The sequence below is a fragment of the Athalia rosae genome, chromosome 4 (assembly GCF_917208135.1).
Source record: "Athalia rosae chromosome 4, iyAthRosa1.1, whole genome shotgun sequence".
NCBI lineage: Eukaryota > Metazoa > Arthropoda > Insecta > Hymenoptera > Athaliidae > Athalia > Athalia rosae.
Window position 1 is genome coordinate 4144147 of NC_064029.1, and position 14694 is coordinate 4158840.

At 42.6% G+C, this 14694-nt stretch overlaps 1 protein-coding gene across 4 annotated transcripts in view; it reads right to left on the bottom strand.

Annotated features, from left to right (window-relative positions):
* The window catches only part of LOC105688948 (SLIT-ROBO Rho GTPase-activating protein 1-like), a 29953-nt gene that overhangs the window by 12331 nt on the left and 2928 nt on the right, over positions 1–14694 (bottom strand). The window contains exon 1 of one of the 4 annotated variants that reach the window (XM_012405611.3): positions 9127–9889. The exons of 2 other annotated variants lie outside the window; for them this stretch is intronic. In XM_012405611.3, coding sequence (XP_012261034.1) covers positions 9127–9202 — 76 coding nt within the window. In that variant the 5' untranslated portion in view covers positions 9203–9889. Of the gene's footprint in view, positions 1–4459; positions 5738–9126; positions 9890–14694 lie in introns of those variants that run through there. One more of the 4 variants, XM_012405612.3, reaches the window with a different exon arrangement.

The following is a 14694-nucleotide window of genomic DNA, read 5'->3' on the forward strand; positions in this document are numbered from 1 at the left end:
GAGGCACGATCAAACCGGCAGCTTGATATAATTGTATATCTCCGCACTCGCAAGTTTTTACACAGCTGATCGAAATACTTTCATCTTCGAACTGCTATGATACCAACGTAAATGTACAAATAATAGACGCACTGGGAATGATAGAAAGGAATAGAAAGAAATCGGACAAAAAACATCTTACGTACAGTCATGGTCGCTTACGTTAAAATACGTGTAGTTATTAGATAAACTAGATCTTGCGGAAAGTCGAGAGTTTGTATTAGCATCCGTCATTTCTTTTTTTTTTGATTATATCATTGCGGTAAATTACGCATATTACCCTGTACCATCGTTATTTTTATTTGGTCGATTGTCATCTCCGAAAGAGAAAAAGATTTGATATCTCAGTTAATTAGGTTTAGGGCCACTTCGATTCAGTCGACGGACCCGTCTTTCTCGAAGCAAAATACTGCAAAACAAGCAATCTCCATTTACGCCCCAATAATTGCATAAATCTGAAGACCTTAGTCTTTGATTCTTTCAGATTTCTAGCTCAAGAATCCAAATCTGCTAATTGGATTGAATCAAATAAGGCCAGGCACAGCTACGTAAGTATCAAGTACATCATATCGATTAGCATCGTTGCAGGGTCGAGTTCTAAAACGTCAAGGCTACACCTAAAGAGCCAACACACGCGACGACTGATTAATAATTTTCACGTGTAACGTTTGCATAAATATAGGTATATCTAATCAGACTACCTGCGGAATAATATTTATTGGGTGCGCATATGTATATGTATGTATATATATATATACATTACTCTCGTGAAATAGTACTTCGTATTTCATATGCGTGAAACGTAATGTACGCGTACATGTAATTATCGTTGGTGTAGTCAACGTCGACGCCACTCCGTTCAAGAAACCGTCGGGTTGAGCCGAGCCGCAGCGGCTCGCTTCCGGCGGAAAATCTAAAAATAAACGTCACTCCGTGGCGCTTCTTCTTCAACTTCTTCTTCTTCTTTTCACGGTCTTTTTCCATCTTTACATCTCTTCCCTGGTTTTGCTTTTTTTTCTCTCCTATTTTTCTTCTTCTTCATCGGTAGGTACGTGTCGTTCAGGGTACATAATCTTTTGAAAAGAACTGGAGTTAACTAAATACTCCGACAATATAATGCTGTCGACCATTACGCCATACGAGCTAGACGAATTTGTTCCGGCCAAAGGAATTCTTCTGTTGTTTAGTTTTCAAATAAATAATTGCTTGTCAGTTGTAAAACATTTCAACGTAACTCGGTACAATATTAAGACGATATATTAAGACGCGTTATCGCAATAACGGGCCCCGATAGATATTGTAAGACTCGCGTCATATTTGTATTCGTACGGTTACGTCGCGAACGATATGAAATAGAGTAACTCATCGTCACGATTATTATTACCGTCTTTGCTATCATTTTAATCAGTCAGTAGGTGTTAATTTCACGCCGCGTATTAAGGTAAGGATATTAAGATACGCATCTATATAGTAAGTAGTTGGAGATATTATAAAACTCGTCCATGAGAATGAGATGAATGTATAATACCGTGAATTTATTCACCCACGAGAATTCATTAGGGTCTACAAACGAAAGTGAATAAGAGAAGGAGAAAAAGAAGAAGCAGAAGAATGCTACGAGATAAGGCGATATTATACGATATGAAAAAAATACCGTGTGCGTGGCATATTTCGTATAATAATACGTTATCCGTGCATGCGTTTGAAAAATATGAATCGGGCACCTCGGTTGCACAAAATCAAGCCCCCTGCAGGTATCGATTTTTATTCTTTCCGTATGATTCATCATCCCCCATACAGAGCCCCGCATGTGTTTCAACAAGAGAGTGAAACGACCCTTCTAAGGAAACGCATCGCATCGAAACGAAACTGAACGCATTACGGTGCAATAGTGCAGCAGTTTCAACCACAGCCCGTATGGTGGTATTGGTGAACCCCATAAGAGAATGCGTCAGCACTTCCGCGACTCAATTTTATTACGTATAGGTATACCTATATCCACGATATTTTCAACGTAACTAACTGCAACCCCCTGCAATTCGTTCGAAGAATTAATGTTCCAGGGTGATTCGTTTTTCTTTGATCACGCACACAAATCGGCGTAATTGATCGCAATTTCGTAGACAAATAAAAAGAAAAGAAAAAAAAAAATCACTCTTCCAACGGTAGAAAATATCTGTGTTACATAGCAAATTGAATGTGCATAAGCAGGAACTTGGTGTACGGAAAATTTTCTAAAGTTCAATCGGAATTTTGAAACAGAAAACTGTGGAAAATTAGATGGAAATTGCCAAGAATAGAAAATTTCCTCATCTGCGATGTTTCTGTTTCTGATTCTTTGCGTAAGAAAGAAGGTAACTTTTATTTTTTATTTTTTTTTCATTTTTTTAACGAAAGCACCAACAGGAGCAGCATAGGCGCCCAAAACAATTACTACACTTCAGCGGGTCACGTGTACCAGCTAACGACCCTCAAAAGAACATCAAGATTAAAATTTCTACACCCTCGGGGAGGACTACCGAGCACGTGCTGATGCTGTAGCAGTACAGAATCTTTATACTCTCGTGCCTTTAGAGGGTCGCTATGCATTTCGCCGACCACCTATCCCTGGAAATTCGTAGAAAAGATGAGAAAGTTGCGGAGGCTTTTCTGGGCCGTAGCGTAAGAAAAATGGCATGCAAAACACCTCTCTTTTGTAGGAAAAATCCAGCGAGAAAAAAAAGAAGAAAATAAATATGGAAATTTTCCGTACAGTTTTCTGCGTTTTTTACACAGCTGAACGTCGCGTGTTCTTCTACGAACAACCTTGATCTACGTTTACTTTGGATTTCGTTTTTTCTCGCAGCTGCATTCATCCGACGTTCGGAATATCAGAAACGAACGGTATCAAAGAAATCGCAGTACGAGCGAAATATATGGAGCAGGCGGAAGTTGCAGTTATAGTTAGAAGAAGAGTAATTGCGTACGGGGTATCACAAAGAGCTTTATAATAAGCGAACTTTAAACGCTCTGTTTTCGAACCGCAGAGGACGACGATGATGAGGTCGACGTTCGCGGTTGAGGAGAAACTAATTGCCGAATCATATGGTACATGTACGACGGGGTCGAGGTGAGGGGATTAAAAAAGGGACGCGTCGAAGTCCGGCTGCGGACGATTCAATTCGCATCAATTTCAAAAGTTCGTCGATCTTCGGGGGTTTAAGAACCTCGTTCGCTTTGTTTGAAAAAAATATTATACGTACGTACGTGTTACACATGCTGCCGGCGGCACACGTCATTCGCGTGACACACGGCTATAGCTCAGTCGCACTTCATATTGTACGTAAAAAACATTTATGAATACAACGATAATTGTTCCAATTTATATTCCTTTCTTTTCGCATTTCATTTTTCTCCTCCTTTTGTATTTTTTTTGTAAATTAGGTAATCGAGATACGTGTGACAAATTTTTGGAACACTCGTGATATGGAAGTCAGCATTGGTTCACGGGTGACGGGGATTACAATGATAAAAAATTCATCGTTCTCGGGATCGTTGAACCGCCTCATCAAGTTTATTACCTTATCTTATAATAAAATCGCAATTCGCAACACCGCATGATATTTTATATTGTTCCCTTTGTCACCCACTCGCGATGCACGTCATTACGCAATCGGAAGGAGCGAGCCTACGTATATATTTAATCAATTCCAACGTTGGTAGATTTAATTTTTACTTCTTAAAAATAAAAAATATATAAACTATGACGTACTCCGAATGATCGCAGGACTGGACTCCGCGTCATTGTGCGAGGTCCACGAAAGAGAATAAAATAAAATAAAATGATAAATCAATGTATTTTTAAATCGGTCCCGATCGAACCAACTTTTTTTCTATTCGAAAGTTTCTTTCCCCAATTTTCCCCGATCGCAATTATCTTGAACAATCGTTGCAATCGAAACGTTAATTGTTTCGCTTTCGTCTATGTAATTATAACATATTATAGCTTCGGCAGGGGGGATGGGGGGGCGGTTTGAATTCACGGTACTGCGTTGCAAGTGTATATAATGAATAATAAGCGTTACCAGAGCTAGCAATCAGCTTCAGATAGGTACGTACGGTACGTACACATGCACATAATAGTGCAATGTAAGATGTAAAGAGTTAAGACTATAAGGTAGGGCGGTTATGAAGCTGGTGCCGCTGCTGATGTTGGTTTCTCGACAAGGCCGTGTTATAACTTTATACATCAACTTGGCTCGAGAGTTTTGAAAGGAATGCGAAAACTGATGGTGATGATTATATATGTGCAGTAAGGTTTGAGAGTATATCGAGATAGTTGTACAGATATATTGTACCTGTATAAAATAGATCTATGTATAAATATCTATCTGCAGTGGCGAATAAACATGAGGAAATAAAGTTAAAGAAAATATTATACCTTTCGTCCAAGCCTCCCACTCCTGTTTTCCAGATAACTTAAACATTCTCAGGCCTGTGTTTAGCCTTATCCGCGTAATCCGCAATCTACTTCTCAACTATCACCACACATACAATACAGTAGACGCGCAATAATCGCTATCACACCTCGGGGACGATAACTAGGCGATTGTCGTTACGTTTCTCTTGTCGTACTGTAATCAAACGTTTCTCGACGAACTCGAATACACGATCAACTTTGCATGTGCGCTTGTTCTCTTTTTTATTCGATAGACTATACCGATTTCAAGTTTCAAAAATATTATCTACTTCTTCCGCGAACACACGCACTAGCACTTTTTTTCCGTCAAAACCACCTTTTGCACCATACGAGAATAACGATTAATTATCCTGATATATCATCGGCGCAATCGTATTCACTGCATAACACAACTGATCTCGGGTATTCGTAGACGTTGAACGCGACGTCGACGTCGAGGCATTTCTCACCTCTTTCAAACTATCGAAAATGACCAACGGCGAGCTCGGTTGTACTTTTATTTTTCGTGTTATTTCTTTATTTTTTTACATCCGTCGCGATCCCCCGTGACTAGAATACACGTCGACGTCGAAGTGCAGTGTTCGTCGTTCTGCTGCACGTATCGTATGTGCGGTTTGCTCCTGCTGCTGCTGCTGCTGCTGCTGCTGCTGCTGCCGCTGCAAGTTCAGATGTCGAAGTGGTGTATATGGTGGATACAAGTATAATTCGTACGTACGTATATTATATACGGACAAGCTATACAGCAGCGGCGGACTCGAGCGCGTTTGACCCTCGCTAAATTAACCACAATTACGCCGAGCCCAGACCCCTCTCAGTCCCCTTTTCCCTCTTTCCGTTCACCGTTGCTCATAGTCTTTCCTTCTCTCGCTTTTACATGCACTTTACAATTTTTCTACGTGTATTGTGTGCACAGTTGGAACATACCACGTGTATGTTTTTTCCACCATTGACACGACGGCTGCAACACGGTAACGCAGTCCTCCTCGTCGGTCGAACTCCCATTCGTTTTGTCAATCGCATTTAGATATATATCGAATATTCTCAGGTACACACATACGTCGTAGTCGTAGTCGGCTGTTGTAATCTCAATGTACTTTACCTCACACCGTACACCACCTTGTGCTACCGACACTTGATGCTACACTGGAGGTTGACCAGCCGATCGGGTCGGCTTGTATATCGAGTACGTAGGGTAAGGAGGGAGACGCAACGACGAAACGCACCGAGTCTGGTATCAGCGTCTCGCCGTCATCGTCGTATGCATGCATGCACATGCATGCATGTTGGTGTCGTTCCACTCGATAGTGCGGCATGGGGACAACGGGTTTTCTTTCTACCTTGATAACTTTCCTGCGAAACTAGATTTTATACAATTTTACGAACCTTTCACTTGCTCAGTTACCCACTGCGAGTCGCAGAAATTATTATTGCAATAATCGTACGACTGGAAGGCAGAGATTCTTCGAGGCAGCTATACAGGCGGCTCGTTCGATCGATAGGGTGGTCCCGGGGTTTTTCAGTAGCCGGCATATTTTATTTATTTATTTAACACCCCGTACATAAAGACACGTGCGACAGCTCGGAATATACATATACATGTATATATCGTAACGAAGTCTGTTGAACGTCGGGCGACTTGATACGTGACACGAAACGTTCCTTCTACTTCGACTTCCGGCCTCGATGCTACATTACGCGCGCCATGATCGTTTACTTTTACTTCACTGGCTATTATAATGCGTGCGTACTGCCAATTCGAAAATCTACCGCAACGATTTCGTTAGTTTAAATATATAATATATATAGATTTTTTTTCATCATTGTCTCAACGGACGTACGTGTACGCCGGACCTGCATCTTCGTGGACGGTGTTACAAATGCGTATAATGAGATTGCAGTTGAATATGGGGCACGGTGCAGCGAGTGATAATGGGGAATACAACGAGGGGAAATGAAGAGATAAAAACCGCCGCACCGCTTCCTTTTGATGATTTTTTTTTTTGCTTTCTTTCTTTCTTTCTTTGCCCACTCATTCTCCAATAATCTGCACACATTCACGCGTATGTATATTTACCGCATCATCTGACACGCACTAATTACATATATTTTATTTTTATCAACGTACGTATACTGTACGGATGCAATGTATGCCAAATGAGGGTAAATTATTCAACCGCACGGTTATCAAAAACCTTGACGGGTTTGTAAATAAAATTATCAGGTACGCGTACACACTTTTTTGCGCGTGTACGTACGTACGTATGCGGTTAAGCTGTAGAATTTTTGCACTTCATTCAAAGTTACATCGACACGTATGCATACAGGTACTGCACTTCGTACGACGCATGCACGCGACTCTTGCCGCTGCAACTGCTCGCGATGGAGACGCTATTTAATTAAATTTAATCAATTTATTTATTTATTCCATCTACTCATTCAATATTAAATAATAAGCAGCGTGAACCGGCAGCTCGACTCTCGGCAGACAATCGTTAATAAAAAATGATGGAAATATAAAAAAAAAAAAAAAAAAAGAAACACACGGCGTGTATACAACTGCACGACGTATACAGCTCTTGTTCATTTCTATATTGATTTTTATACGAGCTTCCGTCGTTTACGTGTCGTTAAATCGTCGCGCTCGCTGCACGAACTTATAAAAGAGCGTACGTATATTACATTAAAAGGTACACACGATACAAGTTCACATACGTATAACACGCGTATCGAGTGAGCTTCGTCTCGTTTTTTGAGCAGATAATTCCTTCGCGGTTCTAATTTTCGATGGGTGTATATAAATAAATTAAAACGTTGATACGCTTATCCGTGTCAATTTACGCAAGGGATCTTAAATCTTCATTTTCTTATAACATGTAACGAAGTAGAATAGATTGGGGCAGGTCGCGGGTTATATACGGGGTTAATATACATAATGGCCTCTTCACCGTACATACGTATATGCCCCGCATTTGTACGTTAATTGCACCTCTCAACAATTATTCTCGTTGTATACAAAGTTGAAAGAGTAGGGACTTATATATAAAGTCAAGTTACGCACATACAGAATCTTTCACTTTATACATCAGATGAAATTGCGGGGTAACCAGTTTGTTGAAATTAAGAGGAACTGTATCGCCGAACCGACGCGACGCACTGGTATTGAGGATCTCGTATACGTATAGGCACGGAGATACGCTACATGTACAACACGTATGTATAACATCAGTTTTGTTTATACGAAATACAATACTCTAGCTCAACGCTTTTTATACCATGTCATGCACCCATCGCGAAACACGTTAATAAACCGATGCAGTTGCGGCGAATGATCGTACGTATGCGATACGCACACACACACATACAGGTATAAAACTTACAACGCTCGTTTCTTACGAAGTTGGGCACACTCGATATACACCCCGTAAATTTGAAGTATAATATGACACTCTCGTTCCATCGAGTCGTTCGCGAATTGATATTTTTTTTTCGTCCGCATAATAAGAAATCCGATCACGAAAAAAGAAAGGTATAGGAGGGAAGAAAGACTTTGGAATTATAACGTTGAGCATGCCGCACGGTCCATGGTGTCCCGTAACCCTGCAGGTTTTATCTTATCGATAGAATAATTTTCAGGCCACGCGTTCTGCCTTTCATTCGTTGGCTTGATGGTCAACAGAACACTTTCATCTAATCGTTAGATACGTCAATAATAACGGGAGAAAAACCCCACACATACAACGAACGACTCAACGCTCGTGTGCGTTGTATTACAAATATATCTGTCGTAGAATACGAAGCGATACGGGTGTTTTTTTTTTTTTTTTTTTTTTCACGTTAAACTTCAGTCTCCTCATCAGTCTTTTAATTAACGAAAAATTTTTACTCCTCGTCATTACTGCGCATTGTAAGATAGGTGAGGATTTTCGAAAACCGTGATACTTCATAGTTGATGAAAATTTACGTGCAGCAAAAGAATGACGTGTGTGCGCGTATTACTCGATGTAAATCGTATAAAATTACATCAGTTATCGCAATTATAATTTAACGCTACATTGAGAGTGACTCGATCGTGTCAAAGTAGTTTAATGTTCTCGTTAATTTATCGCATAATAATATATATCAGATAACGACTCTATGTGCGCGTAGAAATGTACGTACATGGAACTGAGCTAATTTGCCGCTATCGCTATCGTTACGGATGCCACCACCATCGTAACTATTTCAACTGTAAGTATAACAGCATCGGTATTGCGTAAGCGGTCCATGTATCGCAAGTAGGAAATGAGTAAACGGAGAACCGGATGACGCCGATACAGACGAACGTACCATATCGCGCGTTGAACGACGTATATACGCATCGTTATAATCACTTATAAATTTCGAATAAGATTCGATATCGAAGATCACTCAAAGTGGCGCCATGTATTTGGAAATCAAAGGATCGTCGAATCGACCAGATTTGTAAACACACATCGCCGATAGAACTCTATGTACTCGTATTCATCAAACGTACGACTTTACAAGTTTTGGCGCCTGTAACGTTCGCAAAATTCTACAGAAAATTATAAATAAAAAAATGATTTAACAAAGCGGTCGTTATACATATAGGCTACATTATTTCTTCGTACCTGGGAAGACATCTTTAAGGTCCGGGCTGTACGGATGGATCCACCCGTTCCTTTGCTGTATAATGCATTGAAACATTTTGACTCGTTGTCTGCGGGTTGAGTACGTATATCGTATACAGGCAATTTGTATTATCGGACAAATAATCAGCGGCGAGCTCTTCTTTCTCACGCTATCTTATTGTACGTAGCACCGTTCTTCCTCTTCTCTTAGTTTACCGTAGATCCTTTCTCTTTTTTCTATCTGGTATTTAATAACGACGATCTCGATGATGAGAAGATAACAGCGCACAAAAGCTCCCACATCCAAACGTGGCGGCACGCACAGGTAGTGCGCTACGTTGAGAAAGCGTATAAAAAATACCGTCCATATATATATATACGTATATTTCAGGGTGCGCACTGTACTTTGCATTCAACTTTTCCTCCACTTCACTCCAAACTCGTTCAGCACATTTCACCGAGATTTATTTCAACGAACATTATCGCTCAGGTGTTTAGCTCATACTTCACTCACTTCTGATACACTTTATAACAACATCACGTGTTATTTACGCACCAATTCTATTATGGTCGTACTTTTCATTATACTATATCTATACGGTTACCCTCGAATCACATGTTGAATTTCTACGACGATCATCGATGCGATTCAGTCTCTCCGTTTCCCGGAGTCCGCGACACGTCGGAGTAGTGCAGAATATGATCATGTTGTTACCGACATCGTATCTGCGCCGGCAGATCTCCCGGTTTTTATGATATACGTGTACATAAATATACGTATCTTACGTGCAGCTCTTTCCAGGACCGGAGGGTGATCGCTTCTGAAACCGCCCCATCGTATCTCTTCCTCTTTTCCACCGTACTTCCTCCCTCTCTTTGTCCTTCCGCCGGTAGGTGCCCCCCCTCGCCTCCTGCCACCGCCTCCACCGTACCTTCCTTCTTCCCCTCAACGACTCCTTCTCCTCCTTGTATTTTCTCCTCCTCCCAGGGTCAAAAGAGTCCCGTGATTCAGCAACCCGCCGACTTTTCTCTCTTTCTCTACTTTTGTTACCTGAATAAAACAACACGGTTTACTACATTTTTTACTCCGTCAGTTTTACGAGGTACGCACGAGAAATCACGAAATTGTAATCCCTTCCTGGTTTTTCGACAATGAGGATCGATCTATTTCATTCTAAGTTACAGACCATCCTCGCGCGAACGACGAACTCTATACGTTGGGTTACGTACGTAGATTTCGTTGAAAACGCACGATCGCAACTCGACGACTTCGCGTTGCGGAATCCCCCAAGCGGCGCGTTCTTCTGCTGTGTGGATATAGGAAGACGACCCGTTGAACTTATGTATGTGTTTACCGAGGTATCGGTATGTGTGTACGGAAGATGCAGGGTGCAGGGTGAAAGAGGGTGTTTCACTCGCCGGACGGGATCGAACTGGAGGCTGGCAGACGGTCGCCAGGCAACCGGATTTTCCCTCTTTCTCTTTCTCTATCTCTATCGCGAAGCTACTCTCTCTCTTTTACTCCGCTCTCCCTCTACTTCTCTCTTCTTTCTCTGCTTTCTGTTGCTGCTGCTGCTGCTGCTGCTGCTGTTGCAGGAGGTTTCGGTCTTCTCGTAGTCCCCCGCAGATCATTCGCCGCCCCTCTTTCGTCTCATACTTACATACCCGTGTAACACGTATACGACTCTATATATTGCATTATGTACGTACATAATTAAAAATATATGGATTACATGGTCACGTATGTGACTGTGAAGAGTGGAGAACAAAAAATTCCACACCCACGCACGTGCTAAACATAAGTGTAACTAACAAGTATAAATAGTGCCGACGAAAAAGCACTATTCAGCTGTAGTGATACGTGACCAACCGTAAGAAGATCCCGATTCAATGATCGAACCGTATGCGAAAGTGGTATTATCCTTAAAATTGCAACGGTTCTCTACCTGGGGCGATTCGAACGTAACGAGAGTTCGTACCCAACTGAGGATTATTATTATCCTCAGTTGAATTGAAGAGAGTCGATCGTTGTGCCGGTCTGATGAGCTGCGTGCATCGGTTCGGTGGTTCCTGACGTCCAGAACAACGACGACGACGTCGACGTCGCCTCGGTCGTGTTTCCTATACGGATACGTGCGGTTGCGCGGGTGTTACTGGTACGGGTTTATAGAGTAACACGGAGGGGGAGGTCTTCGTAGTGGGGGGTAACGAGCGCCCATTGATTCACCCGGCACCACCCCCGCCGTCCCCCACGTCCCCGCTTTAACACTCAACCCTGCGACGGGCGGAGAACGTGGCCGTGACTCTGACTCTTCGACTCTCTCCTCTTCCTCCCACCCTCTTCCTTCTTCCTCGGTCACTCTCTCGCGCCGTCTCTTTTTATTTTTTGACTGATTGCAGCAAAAAAGAGAGAGAGAGAAAAAGCGGACGAAGTTGCTGATATGAATGTACGTTGTACACGTTAGGTGTTCTAGGTGCAGCAATGGTGTACCCGTAGGTAAAATACATGTGGGACTGGCCGAGTCTGACCCCTGTGGGGGTGGTGCAGAAAAACTAGATGGGAAAGCTCCTCCGTCGTTTGGTCACGCGATCTTTTCTTCTGCACTCCCGTTGCCGATGCACTTATCGGGATGGTTTATAGTAGGTAACATTATACGGAGACTTGACTCTGTCAACAGTCGAGTTCGGTGATCAAGTGCTTTTTTACTTTTTGCTTTTTTTTTTGGTCAAATTTTAGGTATCTACATACCTTACCCTTCCGCGTTACGGTACTTATGAACGGGAGGCCACTCTACGAGTACACTCAAGATCGTTTTACTTGTTTTGAATAGGCCCGTCTATTGCATCGGTGTATGATTTCGAGGACCGCCATGAACGTCGGGGGATATAGCTAGGCGATCGCACGTCGTCTCTGCCGACTCTGATTAAACATGAATACCTTTTTTCACAACTTCGACGTATGTTTGGTCAGTAGATTCTCTCATTCTTCCTACATTCTGCAGATAGAAACAGAATACGTTTAACGGTACGTTGAACGCACTGGACGAATCACCGTTTCCGATCTCATTACAACCATTTATCAAGGGTAAATATATACGAGGAGGAGTAGTGGAGAAAAAAAGAAGAAACGGAGAAAGGGGCTGCAGAATTTGGGGTTTGAATAACGTACGGTTGTACAGCGTACGATGCCCATGGGAATGTGTAATGTGTACACCGTGCTGACGAATAGTATATATCTAGTAGTATACCGTACACGTTTAGTAGTCAACTAACTGGTAGCCGTGGTGGTGGGTAACTTCTTGATCATCAAGGGTAACGTTACCACCACTCAACAGACCCAAAGTTTCGAGTATAGCAGCGTAGGACGCGATGCTTTGGTACACAGATCCTGGCGGGTGGGTCCTTCTTCCTCTTTCAGGTCCAGAGTGTACGGCGGTGCGGCAGGTTCGGTCTGCGCACACAAGCCCCGTCCTCCCATATAACGGGGGATAAGTATTTACGTGTAAACCACGGTAGTAAAGTCACCTAGAACACAGCGGTATATCGCGTGTCGTTACGTTTTAAACACGGTTATAAACTATTGCACACGTGTGTGTGTGTGTGTAGGCGTTCGTTCGCTTTAACGCTTTGCCTGCGCTCCGATCCCCCGTTGTATACCTAGCCGACTTGTTCTCCTCCTCGACTGTTCTATTTTTAGATAGTCAAAAGCGGGGATCACCCTCATGCAAGCTTTTTCCGTCACGGTTTTCGAGATTAGAGTACAGTTTTCCAGCGGCTGTATACCGTATGTCCCGTAATTTTACCCTCGAATCCAGGAAAAATCGGAAGATTCTTATTTTTCGGCATTGGAAGTTTTTTTCTTACACGGTGATCATTATCCGTGATAAGGGACACAACTGTTTGTGTTCCTTGGTCGAGAAGGTTGTTCCGACGATACGTACTCTTGAGGTATGCGCGACGTGAACGCGAAGAAACCGAGGGTCTCGTTGATCAATCGATATGCTCGCCATCGGCATCCCTTTTTTTTCCATCGTCTCGTTTCGTCTTGCTCTATTTTTCTGCCGGCTGTCACTCTCGAGTATCGCCTCAATCTGGGGGCCTTGACTCTCGAGTTTTAAGTTTGACCTTCGCCTTGGTGGGCTGCACCGCGTTGAGGACGAGCGCGGCTTTTAAATTCTAAATTGGGAGAATGAGCCGCTGTGACTTTGACCCTGACTGAGAGAATCCGCGAAGGGTGGTCGCAAAGTTAGCGGGGAACGAGGTGGGAAACTGCGGAGGGGTCAGGGTTCGCTCTTCCTCTCGTTTGCGCGGGTTAGGGAAATTTATGTCCTTGGGGGGGGGGGGGGGGGGGGGGGGGGGGGGGGGGGGGGGGGTACGGATATATCCGCGCAGTTGGCCCTAAACCGAAAGGGTTCAGAATATCAAACGCTCGGTGTAAAAGAAGTCTGAGCAAATACGCGTTCCGCTATGTATGGCTATTTTTATCACCGAATCAGACGCGTCCGATTCTCGATTCATAATATGTATAAATACGAAGCGCAATTTCGTCAAGTTTTTTAAAGTTTGGTAGAATTTATTTATTGTTATTCTTCATACATTTTGGAAACTATCCAAATACCCAACTCTGAAATATTGAAGGGTGCCCTCTGCGTGATATCAGGGTGTTTCGATTCACGGCGAAACAAAACGAATGAATAAATATAATTAAATTACACATCAAACCAAGTGTAAAAAGAAGGATCAGTTCGACGACTTGGAAAAAAACAGCTGCGACAAGAAATAAATCTACCACTAATCCGATGTAATATATAAAAAAAAAAAAAAAAAAAATTAGGGGGCATTGATCGTGCGCATATTTATAACAGAGAGAATATAATAACCGGTTTACGCGTATAATGTATAATGTACGATGTAATACACATCGTATCCATGTGAAATGTACAAGTTGGATATACATATAGGTATACATATAAAACCGGGATATAGCCTTAACTCATATAAATATACGAACATTATAATAGCGCAACTAGTTAGAAAAGGTGCGCTTCGCTTTGCACGTATACGAAAGGTGAACATTCCCCGAAGATGATGATAGTGGAGGCTAACCAACAGTACACACCATTAGGTATCATCATCCGCAGATGATGTAGAGACGTGACGGTAGTGTGAAACACACTATACCACTTTTCCATCTGACGTCGCGTTTCGACTCTATACCACATTCGAACCGACCCAACTATAGAATTTTACGTCGCGTGCAACACAGATATACACAAAGTGTCCCGGATATGCACGCGCCTATTATAACGAGATCGATATTACACGTGCACGAGGCGCGTTTTCCACTCATTGTCAGAGGTGAAACTCTTCCGAATTCCTACTACTGCTGTCCGTAAACCCCGTGTCCTGTAACACCGGCCGTATACGCCATAGGGTTTAGCGGTCGCTCGTTATTCGTCGTTCAATGCACCGTGCCCACGTACGTACACACACGGTGAAATGTACACACGATCAGTTGTACGTGTAAATTGTACACACGTACGTAATAAGGTATAATATATCCAGTAA